We start from the raw sequence: 23,766 nt of genomic DNA, 5'->3' as shown, positions 1-23,766 counted from the left end.
TTTTACAAATTCCTTAAAAATGAAAATATGAAATGTCTTGAGTCAATAAGTATTCACCCCTTTTGTTATGGCAAGCCTAAATACATTCAGGTTTAAAAATGTGCTTAACAAGTCACACAATAAGTTGCATGGACTCGCAATAAATTGTGTTTAACTTGATTTTTTAAATGACTACCTCATCTCTGTACCCCACATATACAATTATCTGTAATGTCCCTCTGTCGAGCAGTGAATTTCAAACACAAATTCAACCACAAAGACCAGATTCAACCTAGCAAAAAAGGGCACCTATTGGTAGATGGGTAAAAAAAAGAAAGCAGACATTGAATATCCCTTTGAACATGGTGAAGTTATTATTAATTACACGTTGGATGATGTATCAATACACCCAGTCACTACAAAGAGAGAGGCGTCCTTCCTAACTCAGTTTCCGGAGAGGAGGGAAACTGCCCAGGGATTTCACCATGAAGCCAAAGGTCACTTGAAAACAGTTACAGTGTTTAATGGCTGTGATAGGAGACAATTGAGAATGGATCAACAACATTGTAGTTACTCCACAATACTAACCTAATTGACAGAGTGAAGAGAAGGAAACCTGTATAGAATACAAATATTCCAAAACATGCATCCTGTTTGCAACAAGGCACTAAAGTAAAACTGCAAAAAATGTGGCAAAGAAATTAACTCTATGTCCTGAATACAAAGCACTGTGTTTGGGGCAAATCCAACAAAAAACAGTACCACTCTTCATATTTTTAAGCATGATGGTGGCTGCATCATGTTATGGGTATGCTTTTCATCGGCAAGGACGAGGGAGGTTTATTTTATGATAAAAGGAAAAGGAGCTAAGCACAGGCAAAAGTCTAGAGGGAAACCTGGTTCAGTCTGCTTTCCAACAGACAAAATCACCTTTCAGCAGGTTAATAACCTAAAACACAAGACCAAATATACACTGGAGTTGCTTACCAGGACGACATTGAATGTTCCTGAGCTGCCTAGTAACAGTAACAATATGTAAACAATATTAAAGTTACAAGTGTGTCAGGATTTGGCCAGGATTGTTCAGGTTTTGGTCACTAGATGCCCCCATTGTGCTTTTTTGACCCTTTTGTTTTTTCCCTTGTTCCAGTTATGATTTGCACCTGTGCCTCCTTTCCCTTGAAAGTATTTAAACCCTTAGTGTTCCTCAGTTCTTTGCTCTGTGTTTGTATGCACCCAGCCCCAGCCATGCTGTGAACATTTGTTTCTCTCGTTGGATTTTCTTGAGGTACTCTGGTTTTGTTCTTGTTAATTTTTGATTATTCTTTTGAGGTTTGTTTTTCCCCTACTGTTCTTACCACTTTGTGGATTTTCCTTGTGTCTTGGAGGATATACATTTTTTCTCTTGGAATTACTTTTGACGTTGTGGATTTATATTTTTTGCCTGAAGATCTTTTCCTTTTTCCTTTATTAAATCACCGTCTCTAGTACTGCTGTGTCTGCCTCATCTTCTGGGTTCTGCCGACTATTAGTGGCTCAGTTTACTAAGTGACTGTTTCTCACACCGGAGATCCGAGTTCGTAACCGGGTCCTGACACAGTGTTCAATGACTCTATGTACATAGGGCAGCACTCTCTCAGGTGCAGGTTAGAGCACCGGGTGGTAGCTGGCTAGAACAGTGACTAAGGTTCAGGGCCATGTACTGGGCGAAGGCCGACTGGGGGTGACTTTTAACAGTCTGATGGCCCGGAGATAGAAGCTGTTACTCAGTCTCTCGGTCCCAACTTTTATGCACCCGTATTGTCTCTGCCTCTTAGATGATAGCGGGGTGAACCGGCCGTGGCTAGGGTGGCTGAGGTTTTTCATGATCTTTTTGGCCTTACTGTGACACAGGGTGCTGTAGATGTTCTAGAAGGTAGGCAGTGTGCCCCCGGTGATGCGTTGGGATGACCGCACCTCCCTCTGAAGAGCCCTACAGTTGCGGACAGTGCAATTGCCGTACCAGGCGGTGATACAGCCCGACAGGATGCTCTCAATGGTGCATCTGTAGAAGTTTTGTGGCTAAGCCACATTTCTTCAGCCTCCTGTCTGTGTGGTTGTCAGTGATGTGCACGCAGAGGAACTTGAAGCTTTTGACCCTCTCCACTGGGATCTCACCTTTTCCCTGTAGGCTGTCTGATCGTTGTTGGTAATCAGGCCTACCACTGTTGTGTCGTGAGAACTTGATGACTGAGTTTGAGACGTGCCTTGCCACGCAGTCATGGGTGAACAGGGTGTACAGGATGGGGCTGAGCACTCACCCCTGTGGGAGAGTTGCTGCCTACCATCCTGTCAGGGAGTCCAGGACTCAGATGCACAAGTAGGGGTTCAGACCCAGGGACCTAAACTAAGTGATGAGCTTGGAGGGCACTATGGTGTTGAAGGCTTAGCTGTAGTCAATGAACCACATTCTTACATAGGTATTCCTCTTGTCCAGGTGGGATAGGGTAGTTTGCAGTGCAATGGCGATTGGTTCGTCCGTGGATCTGTTGGGGCGATTTGCAAATTGTAGTGGGTCTATGGTGTCGGGTAAGGTGGAGGTGATATGATCATTAACTAGCCTTTCAAAGCACTTGATGACAGACGTGAGTGCTCCGGGGCGACAGTAATTTAGTTTAGTTGCCTTTGCTTTCTTGGGTACAGGAACAATACAGTGGGGACAACAGACTGGGATATGGAGAGATTGAATATGTCCATAAACACTCCAGCCAGCTGGTCTGCACGTGCTCTGAGGACGTAGCTTGGGATGCCGTCTCGGCCGTCAGCCTTGCATAGGGTTAACACGCTTAAATGACTTAGGTCGGCCACAGAGAACAAGAGCACACAGTCCTCGTGAGCATCGAGAGCCCTCTTCGGCGGCTCGGTGTTATTTTCCTCGAAGCGGAAGCAGGTGTTTAACTCGTCCGGGAGCAAGGCACCGGTGTGGCTGGCTTTCCCTTTATAGTCCGTGATTGTCTGGAGTCTCTGTCACACACATCTTGTGTTGTCTTTGGGGAGAAAGAAATCAAGCATCCATGAACAATCATTGTAAGATTGAAAAAAGATTGTTTGTTATTTTTCATTATCTCAATGGAACACATCAATGCTAGTAAACACAAATCAGCCAAATATTTCACAATGATATGACATAGTTGAACACATTTTATTGCACACCATCTACAATCATCTTCTGTAGCCTACATACCATCTACAATCATCTTCTGTAGCCTACATACCATCTACAGTCATCTTCTGTAGCCTACATACCATCTACAGTCCCCAATAGGTAGCTATGCCTGCCTATGGCACAACAACACTGCTCTTGAGAGAGAGCAGCAGGTGCTGTTCGCTTGTGCTGCCAAGCATCGACACCCACTCTCACACCCATCTTCATTTATCTATTTAGTGCCCAGCGCCCCGGACATTAAAGAGCACTAACCCTGTGCAACCGCCTGTGAAGAGCTAACCGGCCTCCCATTGGCCTCTGCAGGGTATGTCTGCAGCCAGGGAAGGAATGATTGTACAGGGACCATTAATGAATCAATCTTTCAATCCATCAATGAATGTGGCCATCGCTCTATCTGTGCCCAGTTTCAAACAATAGATGACTTCTGTGGAACTGGACCCACGGAGGCGGTCACAGATTTCAAAATCCACAGTGGAGAGAGGGATGAATTTAAGAGATGGAATGAGCTCGTTCTAGATGGGTGCCCAAAATGTTTGTCTGTGTATTTCTTTCTCACAGAACTCTTTAAATGAACAATATGGGATATTTCCTGTTGTTCAATGATAATTTCAATGAAAGATATAGGACTACCCTACCTATTGACTGCAGTTGGAATGAAAAGTCCAGATTGTGGCTTTAAAATGGGTAGAAATAACAATAAAGGTTTTTCTATTTAAACTGCAAACCCATGGAAAGTGCTTGGTAGGACACTGTGATCATCCACAACAAGCATCAGAGTAATAAACCAGGAAATGACCTAGCAGCAGTTCCATGCAGTTGTTACCATGGGTTATGGGGTAGGTCATCCCGGCCCCGTCCTCAGTCACCCCGGTGACACATCTGACCCGATGTACAACCCTGTCCCCTTTCCGCCACCACCTCATTATGCACGGCCCAAATGCACATATGCACATCCCATATGCACATACTAAGACGAAAAATATGAGTCACCAAGAGACGAACGAGAGAGAGAGAGAGAGAGATGTATGCCCAATGTATGACCATATTAGAGAGACATATTTCCCTCAGATTACACAGATCCACAAAGAATTCGAAAACAAATCCAATTTTGATAAACTCCCATATCTACTGGGTGAAATTCCACAGTGTGCCATCACAGCAGCAAGATTTGTGACCTGTTGCCACAAGAAAAGGGCAACCAGTGAAGAACAAACACCATTGTAAATACAACCCATATTTATGTTTATTTATTTTAACTTGTGTGCTTTAACCATTTGTACATTGTTACAACACTGTATATATATAATATGACATTTGTCATGTCTTTATTGTTTTGAAACTTCTGTATGTGTAATGTTTACTGTTAATTTTTATTGTTTATTTCACTTTTGTATATTATCTACCTCACTTGCTTTGGCAATGTTAACACATGTTTCCCATGCCAATAAAGCCCCTTGAATTGAATTGAATTGAATTGAGAGAGAGAGAGAGAGAGAGAGAGAGAGAGAGAGAGAGAGAGAGAGAGAGAGAGAGAGAGAGAGAGAGAGAGAGAGAGAGAGAGAGAGAGAGAGAGAGAGAGTGTGTTATGGGGTTAATCCATGCATGTGAGCAGCGTGAGAATGAGGCTGTGGCCCTGGCCTACTCTCTCTCTCTCGGACTGTCTCAGGAGTCGTCAGCCTTGTCCAGCCCGGGCAGCAGATTAATGCCTTATTAAGAGTAACTGATTTAACATCAATCTACTTACACTGATGTGTGATTAACCTACTGTTAGGTCTTGTACATCTTTTGTGGACACTGCAGGCCGGAATGAGGACTGGATTGAAATCCTTATACAGTACTCAGTGTTCTTTCTCTTTTCACCAGCACATGGCCGATGGACAGAAATGTCAACAGAGTAGACTGCAGTATTCATCTCAAGATTTCATTATTTTCAGTCATCGTAATTCCAGTCGCAATATACAATACGAACAGTGTCATCATTAAAGGCCCAATCCGCAACTTGTCTTTTTTATATTGATAAGGAAGTGAAGTGGAACAGGCCTGGGTTGTGTATGGATTGAGGTGAGTATGTTTGTCATCTGTCTGTCCATCACCAGGAAGTGGAGTGTCTGATGTCACGATAATACCATTAGGCTTTGCAGGCGAACACTAATTCAAGCTGAAGGGAGTTGGGCTGAATAAATCCCCAACTTAGAGAGAGGCAACACCCTATTGACCCCACCGAGGACAAAGAACTGCTAACTCATACAAAATCTAATTGAGAGGTGAATCTTACTCATGTTTATGAGCTTATTATATTTCTTTGAACGTTTAAAAGTAGTCTTCTGTCAAGAGTTTACATCTACACTGTGCCACTGAAATGTGTACATCCATACACACTTGTTCACATGGCTCACAAATAAATACTCTTTGAATGTGTCTTTCATGAATAACAGTAGATATGAACGTAACCACTCCTTTTTTCACTCAACTCTAAGTGTCTACAATGCCTGAGCTGATGCTGAATGTGTGTAATAATCAATGCCGAGTCTGAGATGTCTTATTCCCCAATAAACATGGCATAAAAGGCCTTAATCATCATGGATCTTTCTGGAAATAGAGTACTGCATTCTTAATTGAAATGTCCTGGATATGCCTTTAAAAAAGGTACATTTACTCAAAAACTCTCGTTAAAAAAAATATGTGTATTAATCCACTGTTGATAGTCCTAAATATTTTGCATGTAAGCAGTCAAGTTCTCCAGATATAGGATTTTCAAGAAGCAAAGTGTCACCTGCCACATCACGTTGATGCATTTTGAAAACTTGACTGCTGACATGATAAAAATGTTGGGACGGTATCAACAGTGGGCTAATGAGTAAAATACCCAAAGATATTGGGGCAGCAGGTAACCTAGTGGTTAAAGCGTTGGGCCAGTAACCCGAAAGGATGTTGGATCGAATCCCCGAGCTGTCAAGGTAAAAATGTGTTGTTCTGCCCCCTGAACAAGGCTGTTAACCTGTTCCCTAGTAGGCTGTCATTGTAATTAACTATTTGTTGTTAACTGACTTGCCTAGTTAAATTTGTAAAATACATTAATCAAAATATTGTGGTTTTTGAGTGGATTTTCCCAGTGCAAACAGCCTCATTGCCTTGCAGGTTCAAGGGTCATCGCCCATGGGTCGTGTAGAGCACGAAACGTGGGTTATAGTCGGCAGACCAGAGATTTGGCCTTAGTTGACACATACAGAACGTGGGTGGTTCACTAAGTTTAAAAAAATTGCATGGATAAAGAAAGCATGTCGCAATTCACTTCATAGAAACAAATACTTTTTTTATTACAGCATTTCACTGTTTCCATTATTGGTAATGGTATGTGGTAGATTAACATGACTGTTGGGAATTTAGAAAACTCAAAATCATTTGATCGACTGCAGAACACATGGAATTCATTTCCAGTAATTATCTTTTTTCCTTACAATATTAAACAATTCAGAGACAGGGTGCAACACAAAAAGCTATCCCATATCACATCGATAAAAAAGGTCAACGTACAATAAACGTTTTAAAAACATCAACGTAAATAAAGTCCACACGAGTATCTCCCAAGACTAGATGGATTCTGTTTTTTCATCCTTGGTTCGATAAAAAAATATCGGACAGAAAACTTGTATTAACCAATGGGTATGTTAATCATATTACCAGTGTAAAAACAAAAAAAGTTGTGCATTTTTCCGAAACTAAAATATAAAAAGCCGGACACAGTTGGGGCTTGTGTTACCAGGTCGACAAGAGGCCACACAGGAAATTGGATGTCGAACGAGGGATGTAACTTCCTAGATCCAAGACCACGCCCCCATCCTGTAGCTCTCTCTACCCCGTGTTGATGTTTGGACACCACACCCGACAACTTTGGCACCGTCCACAGTACCGCCCCTGGTTGGTTGGTAGTACTTCCTCACTCCTGGCTTGGCTAGGCGAGGGCCTGCTCCTCTATTGGTGGAGGTGGTAGGAGGGGCGGGGTCAGCGCCTGGACATGGATGGTCATCCATCGCAGTGCAGCGTTGTGTTGGTCGTTTTTTTCTAGACAAGTTATACAGCTAAAAAGAAGTGAGTGAAAAGAAGGCAATGCAGGAGGAGGGGGTGTACAGTGCATGACGGAGGGATGGTCTTCACGACGACGCCTGCTTCTCCTGTTCAATGGCTGGGGACAGAGAGAGACAGAGAGACAAAAGAACAGTGATGAGAATCTCACTGGCAACACCCTTGAGGCATAAATGGTCTTTCACTTACCCTAGGCCTATCATGTCTACTGTAGCATAGCTTAGACACACAATGTTAATATTGAAAAGGTAGGATTATATTCTATAGGAGTACCCGTAGGCCTACAGTACAGTAGCCTTCTTATGACGCATCTCACTGGGCAGACATTGGTTCAACGTAATTTCATTGAAATAACGTGGAATCAACGTTGATTCAACCAGTGTGTGCCCAGTGGGATAGGTCTAATAAAAAAATATTTAAAAATATAGTATTCATGTGTCATATCATAATGTCAGACTATTGCATAAATGTCTGTATCCTTACTTTCTTTAGTCGGCAGCGGATTCTTCTCCTGCGTTTCAGTCTTTTTCAGCTTGGTCTTGTCGAAGCTGGCGACCTCCTCGAGATTTGGCTTGTCAGACATGATTGCGAAGAGTCTGTCAAAACGAGAAGCATTGTTTTAATTAAACATATGCGCAGACAGCACTGCAGCCACAATAGCTTTTCCTCAAGTGCGCAACTAGGGACGTAACCAAAACGTGTAAGTAGTGCGCCTGCATTCTTTTGTTCGCCCCTAGCAGAGCCTGGTGCAATTTGCCTCACATCCCGTTACCCAATTCAGGGACCATGTCACACACAGTGGCACAAAACCGCACCCCACAATGAATGGCGCCTAATATTCCCCAAAATGAACATTTACATAACAGTACGCGTTCCCATGCTGAGAACGCCGAAAAGAGAAAAAGCGGTTCGCCACACATAACCAACTATACGTTCAAATCAACGGCTAAAGTATAAAGATACTGTATATTATATGTATTTTTATTTAAAAAATATTTGTCTACCAGACTTCAATTCCACGTGTATGGTCTAAGACTCGCCTCTCCCTTGGGCAGCGCAATTTGGAGAACCACCGCCCAGATCCGCTTTACCTTCGAAGATAGGCTCCCAAATTGTACCGCGACTCCCTCAAATAGGCCCCCTCATGACTATACGTGTCATACCATACTATCTAAAGGCACATTTCAAATGTTATTACGCATGACTTACGACAATTGACTGTAGCCTATCGCCACCACAAAGAATCTGAACAAAGGATATAGACCGATATGGCTAGTGTTACAAAACGAACCTCAAATAGAACACATATCCACTCGTTTCTATTTACTAGTTAGATGTTTCTTTCAAAAAAAGAGGTTGCACCCATCCAAACATCTTTATAGTCGCACCTTTTGTCCTTGGCATGGTACAGGTTAGAATGTTCTCGCAATGATACATTCATGTTAGTTACACTATTCTGGCAGCATTTCAGCAGATATCAGGTATCCTACTTTTATATGACCAATACCATAAAGTTAATATGAATATCAGTGCTTACCAAAGTTGGACTGATTGACTAATGGTACTTCTCCAGGCTTTGCGTTGCAGCAGTGTGTCCCGCCTTTGCGCAAGCATAGGAGATATACTGAGCAATATGCAAATGAGCCTGACGTCATCATACAGCTCGCATCCAGGAGCGATTTGGAAATTAAATACATGCTATATTATAATTTGAATACATTGAACATTATTTTTCAACGGCGGGAATTTGAACAAATTATGGACACGTGATACGTGTCCAAAATGTGTTTTTAATCACTTTATTCACCGAGTTTCAGGAACCACAGAGAGAAGTATGCACAAGACGCCACCTGTCGGAAAATGGAGGTATGTACCACATACTGTATTTATCACCATTATCATGTGACTTTTTCTTACACCCTTTGATTTCTAAAAGAGAAAAAAACATGTCCCTTCTATTAACTCGGTTTGGCAAGCAGTCATATGGTCTCTATGAACAAACGCATATGATTATTCCCACTGGCAAATTGTATCTATTGTTAATTACTATTAAGACGTTTGAGTTGCTATAACTATCTAATAGCACTTACGTCTTATTTTCACCCGATGATCCTTTGTGAAGTATGGTATGGTTACGTGACAGTTTGGCCTGGTTCAGATTAAATACCTAATAAGCACGTGGATGCCAGCTATGGATCTTTTCATCAGCCACTATCCATCACTAAGGAATCAACAATGACATTCCTCATGTCTACTGAGAAACTGTTGAGAAACTGTTGCCAACTCCCCATACAGAACATGACAAGGCAGTAATAAGGCGCCCGACCATACAGAACATGAGAAGGCAGTAATAAGGCGCCCCCCATACAGAACATGACAAGGCAGTAATAAGGCACCCCCCATACAGAACATGACAAGGCAGTATTAAGGCACCGTCAGGGTAGTAGACCTATATATATGATATACCATATAGGGCTGTAGCCATCAGCCACACCATCCAGCATCCCCCGTGTTGGCAGTTGTCTCAGTCTGAGCCTAAACAAGGATATTCGTCCTGGTCGGTCCTTGGATGGGAGTCCAGGGCAAGGCGTCTCAGACTAGGAGCGCTGATCTAGGACCAGTTTAGCCTTTTAGATCACGATTAATAAGATTACATGGTCAAGGAGGACCTGATCCTAGATGGTGGTTGGGCGGTGGTGTTGCATGGCCAGTATGGTGAACTCGCCTTTCTAAAGACCTGTGATTGACAAACATTCATTCCACCAAGGTCCTTGCTTTCACATGGCACTGCCACAAGATTATGGTGCTATGAGCAGCAACACATGCTCCTCATATGGCCACTTAATTACTCACATCTTCCAATGGGATCACACAACCCCACCCCCCATAAGGAAAAGAACAGTGTACTGTCTATAACAATTCATCTGAGGATCCTCAGTAACCAAAGGTCAAAGAAAAGAAGACAGTCAGCATTATGTAATGTCATTGTCAAAGTTTTTATTGTCAATGAAAACCCTGGTGGTGTAAAAAAACAACGTGTGGCTGCCTGTCCGACAGCAGTTTTCAACCAATCCGCCAATTAATTCTGAAGACTGCCTTTGGCGCACACTCACCGTACAACAGGAGAACATGAACGCAGAGGAGTTACACTCGTACATTATAACTTTTTTCTCAACAAATACTTGAAGGAAAAAAAACACTTAAGACATGAGGAAAGTAGAACTTTGAAGTTAATGACCTTTTGGCTGTGGGTTGTTCGACCAATCACCATTTGACAAGATGGATAAACTTGATATACAGAGGTACTGGCCCCAGTTTTTCCAAGTTATCGGATCGAATTTCGGCAATCGGATCAGATTAAATATATATAAATACAGCAGGTGTATCATTGACTTGAATGTGGATACCCGTTCTATTAATTTCATCCTATCCGATTGCTGAAATCTGAAAAAATAACTTTTGAAAAACTGGGCAGCAGGAGATTAGTAGTGGTGTTGGGAGTTTTAGTAAATGAGCAATTTCAAGATTTTAAATCAGAAATACGAAGGTGAGCATGAGGCCTTGCAATGACACCAGTCCGTCACAAGAGGGAGTGCACTACCAGGTAAATGAAGGAAACTAAAATGGCAAATCAGATTTGGCCTTGTTACGTGGCACTAACGAAAGAATGTTTTAACTAGAATGCCAGAAAATGTGGAAATGCTTACAACTGTCTCTCTCATATCTCAAATTGAATTCCATGATACAATATTGGGACTATTGAGACAATGCTAGATGCTTAAACATTATGTAGGTATCTATCTGCTGGTTGAACAAATACAGCCTCTACTCTGGATCATTTTGAGAAAAAAAACTTGACTTAAGTCCCACACTAACTAAAATGTTGCTGGTTAAAGAAATGTAAAAAAATTAATCAGCTGTTGATGACTAAACAACCCTGGGTGGCATTGATTAGCACACACCATATCAAAACATTTCGCAACAGAAAATGAAGACAGGCATTTCTTATTGTACAGATAGTCCCTCCCCGTTTGCTACCGTTTTGAGTCTAGTGAATAGGACCCTGGTACTTTGTAATCAGTGTGTATTGATGAAACAAAGGTGCCTCTAAAACCAACAGCGTTGCAGATTCTCCACAGAGCAGGTTAGAACAGTCAGATGAATCAAGAAGTGACATCACACAATGGAATGCTTTCATTTATAGTGAAATGGAAGGAAAATGAGGTACAAACAAACAGGAACATCGTTAGGCAATGGACCTTTGGTTAAAACGACAGCCAGATCCCTTGGGTGGCAAGGCTGGCAAAGCATGATATTGAAACAAACACAGTAAGGAAATCTAATGGTAATACGCATAAATAGAAACTTGCTGGTCTCAAAGAGGAGGTGATACTCTTTCTTGGGTCTCCACACGGAACAACGGCGCTGGGAAAGTGGGAGTGGCCTATAGAATCGGTCACGTGTAATTGGCCCAAAGCGTCAGGGTTTAAGGAGGGCGTGGTCGTTGAAGGTGCGAGCCGATTGGACCATGAGGAGAGAAACGGCCGCTGTGCCCTCTGCTCGTGGCCATCCTTTACAAGGGCACGTGGCTGAAGAGGTAGGACACCGACTCGCCGTTGTGGGTTCTCCTGATCGCCTCGGCCAGGATCATGGCTATATCTATGATCTGGTGGAGACCATAGAAATACAACATAATATATACATCTCTATGGCAGACAACCATCAACAGGTGCCTCAGGTCAGGTAACCTATAGGGCAGCCAATCAATCCTGGTTATAATGGTTAGCTCCAACAGCAGCAAGCTACAGTTTCGAGACATGGGAGAGGCAAAATGCTGCATGTATCAACAAAGGGATTCCTCAAACCTTATTGGCTAAAAGGTACCAGGACGTGTGAGTAAACAGGAAGTGCCCATCTGGACAGTGGGTACCTGTATCTTTGGGCACGACTTCATCTTCTCCTCCTGGGGGATGGTGTTGGTGACCACCACGGCCTCGAAGGGAGCATCGTTGATGCGCGCGATGGCCGGACCGGAAAATATGCCGTGCGTGAGGATTGCATAGACCTTGATGGCACCAGCATCAATCAATCTAGAGAGAGATATGAGTGGTGTAATATTTAAAAAATGTGACAGTAATATGGAAACTGCGTTTGAAAGTCAGATGAAATAATGCACATGGACAACGTAGAAAAATTAAATATGCACAAGCATCAAATAGAAGAGTGAAATGTTGAAGAGTTTCAGAGAGACAGTGAAACGGGAGCCATGGTTGAGACTGGAACAAACGATAATGACTTCCAGGTTTTTTCCCCTTTTCTCTCAGGCCGCCTATGTGCAAACAGTAAAATAAAAATAGCAGAAAACTTGCATTAAAAACAGCTACGTTTTGTAACTGCAGCAAACAGGAGGGCTTCTACATTTGGCCAAGCCCCCATTCTGATGCAGAAAAAACCCTGAGTGGATTTTGAGTCTCCACATCACTTCTCACCCTCTACACAATCTCTCTCATTAGGTTTGATACAGTGGTTCAGGTCAATAACCAATACTGTGATTTGAGATCAACGGATGCTCAACTGATGAGACTACATAGCAACCATCTATAAATACTGACTTGTATTGACACCACAAGCCACAAATAAACTAGATCAAGGCCATGGTAGAATAACTTTGGGGATATTAGGAGCTGTGTGAGTGTATATACGTGTGGTTGCTCACTTCTCAGCAGCTTTGCAGATGGTACCGCAGGTGTCGGCCATGTCGTCGACCAAGATGGCCACGCGGTCCTTCACGTCACCGACCAGGACCATGCGGTCCACCTCGTTGGCCTTCTTCCTTTCCTTGTGGATGAGGGCAAACTCCACATTCAGACGGTCAGCGATGGAGGTCACTCTGGATACAGGAATTTAAAACGAAGAGACATGAGAAATATGAGATCTGCATGTCAGCGCTCAGCTGAAATAGCATCTCATTCGCATGACCTCCAGAAGTCTAGCATAACTCATCTGGAAGATGGACAAGTACAAAGAAACTCCAATGAAAGGTTAAACGAGAGATGAACAGGTCCAAACATTTCTGACTTTCCCCATAGCTTTTCCACATTGTTGAAGACCTCAGGAGCAGCCGTATCTGGTTCATGTGACCCTGCCACATTGAATTGGTTATTACCGTTTGGCTCCTCCAGCGTCAGGGGACACAATGCAGCTGTTCTTCCACTCTGGAATGTTCTCCCGGATCCACTGGAGGACCGCGGGCTCTGCATACAGGTTGTCCACGGCGATGTCGAAGAATCCCTACAGAGAGATCAGAAAAAAAGTTCAAAACATTTCCCCTTTAACATGATAATATACAGCCTCTCCGATTAGCCTAATATTGAGCAAAAACAGAGAGTACTTCAGACTTCACTGCAATAACTTGGGATGAAACTAAAATTGATTAACTACTACTACTCGTTTCAATTCAATATAACCTAATTTAAATCGACAGGGGAAACTGCACCCTGCAATTGCATTTCTGTGATGGTGATGTGTTGGATGCTGCCTACCTGGATCTGCGAGGCGTGGAGGTCCATTGTGATGATGTGGTCGGCGCCGGCTACAGACAGCATGTTGGCCACCAGCTTGGCTGAGATCGGAGCACGACTCTGGGACACAGAGGGAGTTACAGGCTCTTTCAAATGAAGCACACTATTTCATTATTCAGCGTGGCAACAATTGTAGTACTACAGTAAAATGCCCTGGATTTAAATAACTAGTGAAGTCTAAATCCTCTGCTCCTCCACAAGGAACACAATCCTTGTTGGCTACAGGTTGTCGCGTGTTCCAACACAGACATCTTGGTCTTCTGCGGTTAATGCACACAGCCCTCTGTAGCCAAATAGCAGCACGAGGTGACCGTAGAGATTCTGGTTTCAGGGGACAAATCACAGGTTACTTTATTTACACACAAGTTCAACTCTGGCAAGACGCTTGTTTCAACATCTATTTTGTACTAGGTCACATTCCACAGTGCCATGAATGGATTTAACATGCTTCAGGGAAAAGACAACCGTGATAGGCCTACATGTGGAATGAAACATCCATCATTTGGTATAATCAAACATACCCCGTCTAAATCCTTCTTGTACTGAACTTTGATTTACAAACACAAGTAAACCCTCTGTCTGAAATCTGTTATGTCCTGTTCTAGAACTTGTAGTTCCGAGTGTTTGTATAGGCTACAGATGTATTTCCCAACTTGTCCTCCAGTAACCCCTACAGCACACATTTTTGTTGTAGGCCCAGACAAGCACACCTGATGCAACTAATCATCAAGCCCTCAATGAGTTGAATCGGGGTTGCGACTAGATGGGATGCCCCTAATGTCAGAAGTTACTTTTCAAAGCAGGTTAGGAACATTGAAGTAAGGTTAGGAAAAGGGTTAGCTAAATTGCAAAAATTCTCCAATGTGACCTTGAATATACAAGTTATGACATTAGCAGGATTCCTGCTAGACATGACCTTGAATCAGTTAAGTCAGCCCGGGGCTACAACAAAAATGTGTGCTGTTGGGGGTACACTGGAGGACTGGAGCAGGGAGACACTGGGCTACAGTATGCCACTACGTTAGAGGGGCCTTTGAGGTCTGGCATGTTACACCTTCATGTTAGAAAACATAATAGGGCTCCCGAGTGGCACAGCGGTCTAAGGCACTGCATCTCAGTGCAGTACCTTACTAGTACCTGGTTCGAATCCAGGCTGTATCACATCCGGCCTGTGATTGGGAGTCCCATAGGGCGGTGCACAATTGGCCCAGCGTCGTCCGGGTTTGGCCGCAGTAGGCCGTCATTGTAAATAAGAATTTGTTCTCAAATGACTTGCCTAGTTAAATAAAGGTTAAATATGCTCCAAAATGTTAGAGATCTCGTGCTTAGGGTCTCATGATAGTAACTGGTGCTTGATACACTGTCTTTGGGTTGATAGAGAGAAAGAGGGAGAAACTTGCTACATGAGGAAACGGTTGTTACTTTATTAACTGGACCAGTGTGTGACAATCATTTACCAGATAAGCGGTGGTCTGTGAACTTTTTCTCCCCTCTTGGAATGCCTGACGTCAACTTTCTGTTTCTAGGCCTAATTGTTGTCGGGTGATGAACCATGCTCCGATTCAAACCTACAGCTATATTTGGTAGATGCTGTATTTTTCGTAAGGTTTTTGTGTCGTAACACAGAAGTTATTGGATGACATTCACATTTGAAGAATCTCAAAGTAGCTACCCTTTGCCTCGATGACAGCTTTGTACACTCTTGGCATTCTCTCAACCAGCTTCACCTGGAATGCTTTTCCAACAGTCTTGAAGGAGCTCCCACATATGCTGAGCACTTGTTGGCTGCTTTTACTTCACTCTACGGTCCAACCCATATCAACTGGGTTGAGGTTGGGTGATTGTGGAGGCCAGGACATCTGATGCAGCACTCCATTACTCTCCCTGGTCAAATAGCCCCTACACAGCCTGGAGCTGTGTTGGGTCACTGTCTTGTTAAAAAAAAATATATAGTCCCACTAAGCGTAAACAAGATGGGATGGCATATTGCTGCAGAATGCTGTGGTAGCCATGCTGGTTAAGTGTGCCTTGAATTCTAAATAAATCAGTGTCACCAGCAAAGCACCCCCACACCACCTCCATGCTTCATGGTGGGAACAATACATGCAGAGATCATCTGTTCACCTACTCTGGGTCTCACAGAAACACAGTGGTTGGAACCAAAAACATAAAATTAGGGCAGATTTCCACTGGTCTAATGTCCATTGCTTGTGTTTCTTGGCCCAAGCAAGTCTCTTCTTAGTAGTGGTTTCTTTGCAGCAATTCGACCATGAAGGCCTGATTCATGCAGTCTCCTCTGAACAGTTGATGTTGAGATGTGTCTGTTGAACTCTGTGAAGCATTTATTCGGTCCTCATGAGAGCCAGTTTCATCATAGTGCCTGATGGTTTTTGCAACTGCACTTGAAGAAACTTTCGAAGTTCGACATTTTCCGGATTGACTGACCTTCATATCTTAAAGTAACGATGGATTGTCGTTTCTCTTTGCTTCTTTGAGCTGTTCTTGCCATAATATGGACTTGGTCTTTAACCAAATAGAGCTATCGCCTGTATACCACCCCTACCTTGTCACAACACAACGGATGAAGGAAATCAATTCCACCATTTAACTTTTATCAAGGCACACCTGTTAATTGAAATTAACTCCAGGTGACTACCTCATGAAGCTGGTTGAGAGAATGCCAAGAGTGTGCAAACCTGTCATCAAGGCAAAGGGTGCCTACTTTGAAGAATCTCAAATATATTTTGATTTGTTTAACACTTTTCACTACATGATTCCATATGTTATTTCATAGTTTTGATGTCTTCACTACTATTCTACAATATAGAAAATAGTACAAATAAAGAAAAACCCTTGAATGAGTAGGTGTGTCCAAACTTTGACTGGTACTGTAAACATGCTACGTTTTGCACTACATACTGAACACCACACAGTGAATCATAGTAGTGATTTATTTGTGCCTGGGACCAGCCCGGCAGATAGGCTTACCTTGTCTTTTTTGTCCTGCCGGGCGTAGGGGAAGCAGGGGATGACGGCGGTGACGCGGGACGACGAGGCGATCTTGCACGCGTTGATCATGATCAGCAGCTCCATCAGATTGTCGTTGATCTCGCCGCAGCCGCTCTGCACAATGTAGACGTCCTCGCCGCGCACACTCTCCCCGATCTCCACGCTGACCAAGAGAAGCGGCATTATTATTTAGTGTCATCTTAAGGAAAGGATGAGGATCATAATTCTTACCACCACCATGGAACCTCACACTCACCTCCACACTGAGGTAGAGAAGATCATCCCTTCCTCCTCATCACCCTGCTCGTATCGCTCTACGCCTATAGCTCCTATACCCTGACGGAGAAGGCTGATCATAATCTTCTCACCAAGGACCGTTATCAACTAGGCCATCTCCCCTCCCCCTACAAGGTATGCTTAGAAAAAAGGGCAACTGCTACTCACTCATGAAAGATACTGCACCAAGAATCACTTTCCAACAACACAGTATCATAACCGCACGCCAAAAGCGGAGGATTGATGGAGGTCTGGTGCAGTAAATTGGAGTGACCAGAACGAGCTTAACGTTGACTAACTAGCCTCACGTGAGAACTCTCATTTGAAAGTGCGTGTGGAAAAGCAGACTTCTGGGAATCAGTGTACACACACACACACACACACCATCTCTCCACAAGTTGCAGGCATCAAAACAAGTTAAAAAAGAAACGTCTGAAACATTCCAGACAGGACAACCTCCCTTCCCTACCTCCGCTGGAGCCACGTGCTCACATCTGACCAAGAGAGGCAATTAACGCAACAGCCGGTCTACCTATCTGAACCACCCAGAAGAGGAGGCACGAGGGAATCTGTGTTCTAAGGGGAGAGCGTAAGCAAGATGTGAGGAGACACGAGACCCACCGCTACTGTACAGACTAGGACTGTCGCAGAGTATTAAAAAAAAATGTGATCGACCGAGAGTGTTCTTTCGACCAATCGTATTTTTCCATATATAGGCACACCCTAAGTTAATAAAATCAACAGTATGCACTGAGCTTGTCTGATGCTTTAAGCGCACTGTTTGATGAAATAATTAAGACACACAAGATAACCAGTTGAAAAACAAACTGTTTCTGACCACCCCTCCCCCCGCTGCTGTCCTTCGCAGATTCTGCCGCAACGCTCCTGAAGTTGCTGGTAATAGGCCTGGTTGTAACTATATTTGAGAAGCAAAAACGAAGAATTATGTTGTTTAACCTGCAAACCAACTCAACGGCATATTGAAGATCGTTTCAGAACCACATCAACCGCAATCCAACGAGGGAGGTGCTCACTAACGATTCAGTTCAGCACCTTGGAGAGCACCACTGCAGCAGCCACTGTCAAGCATTTAAAACCGGCCAATGTTTTAGCATGAAAATAGAAAAACTAAGTAGACCAATTTACTGTTTTCAAACGGTATGTCATATTCGTTGTCGAACTATGGTAATCAAACTGCTGTTTGCAGAGTTTACATGACACTTTTGGCATCAATCCCTTACTACAACTAAATGCTGCCATACTGCAAACTTTAACATTTTGTCTTAAGTAGGCCTAAGAAGAGTATCAAGTATTTACCGTGTGTACCGGTAGATAAGTCTTAAGCTACAATTAGGCTCCTTTGTTTGTACAGTCTGAATGTACCATCCCCGCGGCCTAGTCACTAGCTAGCACAATATGCTAACATTAGCGAGGTAGCAAAACATTTGGCTATAGGATGGCACTGGCAGTATGGGATTATGGAGAGTGCATTCAATTGTTTATTTGTCATCTTGCTACGTAGTTATCTAGCTGTGGGACACTGCACTAACTCAGCAGCTAACACAGGCAGCTGTATCATGGAAACTAGCTAATCTATTGTCTCTAACATTAGTAGCTACAGTGGTTAGCTAGCTTAGAGAAGTATTTACTGTTGTGTGCATTCCGTCTATGCACTTAGCTAGCTACCATCCCATAGCCTACATTGCACATGAAGTAGAGGTCAACCGATTAATTAGGGCCATTTTCAAGTTTTCATAATCGGCATTTTTGGACGCCGATTACATTGCACTCCACAAGGAGACTGCGTGGCAGGTTGACCACCTGTTATGCGAGTGCAGCAAGGAGCCAAGGTAAGTTGCTAGCTAGCATTAACCTTATCTTATAAAAAAACAAATCAAACTACACATGGTTGATATTACTAGTTTAACTAGTTTGTCCTGCGTTGCAAATAATTAATGTGGTGCCTGTTAAATTTATCATCAAATCACAGCCTACTTCGCCAAACGGGTGATGATTTAACAAGTGCATTCGCAAAAAAAGCAGCGTCGTTGCACCAATGTACCCAACCATAAACATCAATGCCTTTCTTAAAATAAATACACAAGTATATATTTTTTTAAACCTGCATATTTAGTTAAAATATATTCATGTTAGCCGGCAATATTAACTAGGGAAATTGTGTCACTTCTCTTGCGTTCTGTGCAAGCAGAGTCAGGGTATATGCAGCAGTTTGGCCTGCCTGGCGTGTTGAACTGTGTGAAGACCATTTTTTCAGAACAAAGGCCGTTAATATTTTGCCAGAATTTCACATAATTACGACATAACATTGAAGGTTGTGCAATGTAACATCAATATTTAGACTTATGAATGCCACCCGTTCAATAAAATATGGAACGGTTCCGTATTTCACTGAAAGAATAAACTTTTTGTTTTCGAGATGATAGTTTCCGGATTTGACCATATTAATGACCTACGGCTCGTATTTCTGTGTTTATTGTATTATAATTAAGTCTATGATTTTATATTTGATAGAGCAGTCTGACTGAGCGGTGGTAGGCAGCAGCAGGCTCGTAAGCATTCATTCAAACAGCACTTTCCAGCGTTTGCCAGCAGCTCTTCGCAATGCTTGAAGCACAGCGCTGTTTATGACTTCAAGTCTATCAACTCCTGAGATGAGGCTGGCTATACTATAGCGCCTATAAGAACATTCAATAGTCAAAGGTATATAAAATACAAACGGTATATGAAATACAAACGGCATTGAGAGAAATAGTCCTGTAATTCCTATAAACTACAACATAAAACTGGGAATATTGAAGACTCATGTTAAAAAGGAACCACCAGCTTTCATATGTTCTTCATATGTTCTCATGTTCTGAGCAAGGAACTTGAACTTTTACTTTCTTCTCCAACACTGTTTTTGCATTATTTAAACCAAATTGAACATGTTTCATTATATATTTGAGACTAAATACATTTTTATGTATCTATTATATTACATTAAAATAAAAAAGTTATCATTCAGTATTGTTGTAATTGTCACTATTACAAATATATATATAAAAAAATAATTAATAATAAAAAAATATATAAAATGTAAAAAACAATAGCCTGATTAATCGGCATTGACTTTTTTGGTCCTCCAATAATCGGTATCAGTATTGAAAAATCATAATCGGCCAACCTCTAATATGAAGTGTGGCTGGCTCATCCATGGATGTAAGGAGAAAATGCCCTTGTTTTTTTTCTTTTTTGTTAGCTCCCACACGGGGGTTTGTGCTCTCTGATTGGCTCAAAGTTAAATTGAGTGCCACTGACGAGCATTGCGATTCTACAAGTAGAATGAGTAGGTTCGTCGTTACAGGTTCTGTTTTTGTTCTTGCAAGAGAAGGGACGGCCTCCCAATGTGTTAAGTACCTATCGGCAGTGAGATTCTCGGTGTGTTTCATACTTTTTATTTATTTAACTAGGCAAGTCCGTCAAGAACAAATTCTTATTTACAATGACGGCCTCCTGCGGGGGCTGGGATGAACAAAATCTATATATGACAACACATATCACGATAGAGAGACCTATGACAACACAGCATGGTAGCAACACAACAGCAACACGGTAGCAACACAAAACATGGTACAAACATTGGGCACAGACAACAGCACCAAGGGCAAGGTAAAGACGACAATACATCACACGAAGCAGTCACAACTGTCAGTAAGAGTGCCCATGATTGAGTGAAGAGATGGAGATAGAACTGTCCAGTATGAGTGTTTGTTGCAGCTTGTCCCAGTCGCTAGCTGCAGCGAGCTGAAAATACGAGCGACCCAGGGTCGCGGCGATGTGTCCTATAAGGAGCATTGGTGGCAAACCTGATGGCCGAATGGTAAAGAATATCAAGCCGCTCGAGGGCACCCTTACCTGCCGATCTATAAAATCACATCTTTGTAATCTAGCATGGGTAGGACGGTTATCTGAATCAGGGTTAGTTTGGCAGCTGGGGGAAAGAGGGGCGATTACAATAAAGGAAACCATGTCCAGATTTAACCTAAGCTTTACTATGTGCTGAGTGAAGGACAGTGTACCGGCTAGCCTTACTCCCAAGTACTTGTGTGAGGTGACTACCTCAAGCGCTAAACCCTCAGAGGCAGTAATCACACCGGTTGGGAGAGGGGCATTCTTCTTACCAAACCACATGACCTTTGTTTTGGAGGTGTTCAGAACAAGGTTAGAGGCAGAGAAAGCTTTGGTGTAGAGCATTTAACACAAAGCCAGGTATAATATGGCTGACAAAAAAAACACTATTGCACATAGGGGACAAAGTAATGTAGCTAGGCTAAATCAATAGGAGACCTTAGCTCACCTTGGTTCATGGGGCAGTGCAGTGAACTCACTCACACCCATTGCATCATATTGCAAGTATTGTAACGTCTACATGCACCAGCGCAGGTTTATGTAGTAGTTACCATCTCTACTGAACAATTAGGTCAGCTTGCTTACTGGCTGGAAAATAACCTAGATTAAGTGCATGACATCATTTAGGCTAAAATGGAACTGAGGGTGGCAGCAGGGCAAACAACTATAGGAATAAATCAGATAAGGAAAATGTATAAATGAAAAACATATATTTTATATTTGAGTCATTTTAGCAGAGGCACATATACAGAGCAACTTACAGGTGCAATTAGGGTTAAGTGCATGACATAATGTAGGCGGAGATGGAACCAGGGGTGGCATCAGGGCAAACAACTATAGGAACAATTCGGATTTTTTTAAAAACATGCATTTTAGCAGAGGCTCTTATACAGAGCGACTAAAGGTACAATTAGGGCACATCGACCGATTTTTCACTTAGTCGGTTAGGGGATTCAAACAGCCGGCTTTTGGTTGCTGGCCCAACACTCTTACCCACTAGGCTACCTGCACAGATATCACTCAGTTCTTTTCATTACATTTTGTAGTTGCAACGTTTCAAGACGTTTGCATACTGAACGTGGCCTTGTTCTCTGTTGCTGCAGTAGTTGGTTCTGTTTACGCGAACTGTTGGCTATTATCAAGTCACGTGAGTCTTTTCGCAAACTAGCTAGCATGTTGTATCTTTCAAAGTTACGACTCAACAATGAACACCAGCATGCGCAACCATGGGATTACATAACTACATTTAACTAACTAGCCAATTTAGGGATTGATCTAATAACGTCAGCAAGCTAGCGTTATTCAGTGACGTTCGCATAGCTGGCAAACTTACTACTCCTGCGCACATGTGATTGCATGACCCAGGCTGCAGTAAGTTAACGTCCAGCACCAGCGAGCTTGCTAGGCTAACGCAGCTGGTAAGTTAACTAATCATGCACCTATCTAAAGACAGACGAGAAATGCGTAAAAAATAAACCTACCATGTTTCTTGGTTGGAGAATTTCTTCGTTATCACTTTCCCCAATTCCAGTCCGAGGCGATCAGCCACTTTTTGTGACAGGTCTTGGTGGGAGCTCCCGCTGAAAAGCACGATGTTCGGCATGTCCTATAATTTTTTGTGCAATTTGGTTATGCGAGTAGGAGATTTTGGATGCAACAATTATCCCTCAAGGGGCAAGTTAGCTAACAAGTTAACTTATTATCGCTGTAGCCCACGCATAGCAGATCAGCACGAGAGGAGACCTAAAACTGAAAAGGAAGTGAGAATCGTGTTTGCATGGTAGAGCGGAAGTGCCGCTTCCTAATTCTTCTTCTTCTTATTTGGGATTGTTTTGGCGGCTCGCATCCGATTTCAGGTGCATGCACTGCCACCTACTGTACTGGAGTATGAGGCTATTCACGGCGTACCTACCTAAAATTATTTGTGATACAGTATTATACAGTTGCGGAAAAGGAACAATTATCTTACCAACTATTAGCCCTCAATAAAATGATAAAGAAATACCACCCTATTCCACTATTTACCCTATCTAATCCTACTCAACACCCCCCTGCAACCTTGTAAACCAAAGTATTTCTCTGCGGCTGCCATCCTCTTCCTCATTGGACAAAATCGATGCCTTTCTTCTTAGGTGGGTTTTTTCTGCGGTTGGCATCTGACGTTATGGTTCATGCTATTTGGAAGTCCAAAACTCCATCCCACCAAAACAGGCTGACATTTCAGGCGCTCTTTTCAAACAGCTTTTACACTAAAATGACGTTATCATAATTTTCACAATTTCACAGTATTATTCCAACCTCATACTGTGGAAATATATATAAAACCGGAAAAAAGTTTTGTCTGCACTGGGCCTTGTATTTATGTATTTGCTTGTCCTGCCACACATACATCAGGCCTACTATGACTGACTAATGCCTCAATCACACCGACAGCGTCATTGCATTTTGGTACACCATTTACATTTACATTTAAGTCATTTAGCAGACGCTCTTATCCAGAGCGACTTACAAATTGGAGTACATTCAATTCCAAGTAACGCTGCGTTTGCCTTGCAGCTTTGCGTTGCAGAGGCATTTGCAGTGCGTTCTGTGTGTTGCATATGTTGGATTTATCAAACGTGTGCGTCAAACTGTATGCGTAGACGGCTTGACAGAAATAGTAGCAGAAGGTGAGTGTTGAACTTTTGTTGCACACATATCCAGATGATGACACTATTGGTGTGA

The 23,766-nt window shown here is 42.7% G+C and overlaps 1 protein-coding gene across 1 annotated transcript; it reads right to left on the bottom strand.

The window, feature by feature from the left end:
- Positions 1 to 10,244: 10,244 nt before the first annotated feature.
- LOC139532257 (ribose-phosphate pyrophosphokinase 2) lies at positions 10,245 to 22,838 on the bottom strand. The gene is made up of 7 exons (XM_071329645.1): positions 22,524 to 22,838; positions 16,837 to 17,020; positions 13,810 to 13,908; positions 13,434 to 13,558; positions 12,984 to 13,157; positions 12,198 to 12,357; positions 10,245 to 11,933 (listed from the first exon to the last, which is right to left on the bottom strand). Exons 1-7 carry the CDS (start codon positions 22,643 to 22,645, stop codon positions 11,841 to 11,843), a joined length of 957 nt encoding a protein of 318 aa, XP_071185746.1. The 5' UTR covers positions 22,646 to 22,838; the 3' UTR covers positions 10,245 to 11,840.
- Between the last annotated feature and the right edge of the window lie 928 nt (positions 22,839 to 23,766).

The sequence above is a fragment of the Salvelinus alpinus genome, chromosome 10 (assembly GCF_045679555.1).
Source record: "Salvelinus alpinus chromosome 10, SLU_Salpinus.1, whole genome shotgun sequence".
Taxonomy (NCBI): Eukaryota; Metazoa; Chordata; class Actinopteri; order Salmoniformes; family Salmonidae; genus Salvelinus; species Salvelinus alpinus.
This window is presented reverse-complemented; position numbering and strand designations above follow the sequence as displayed.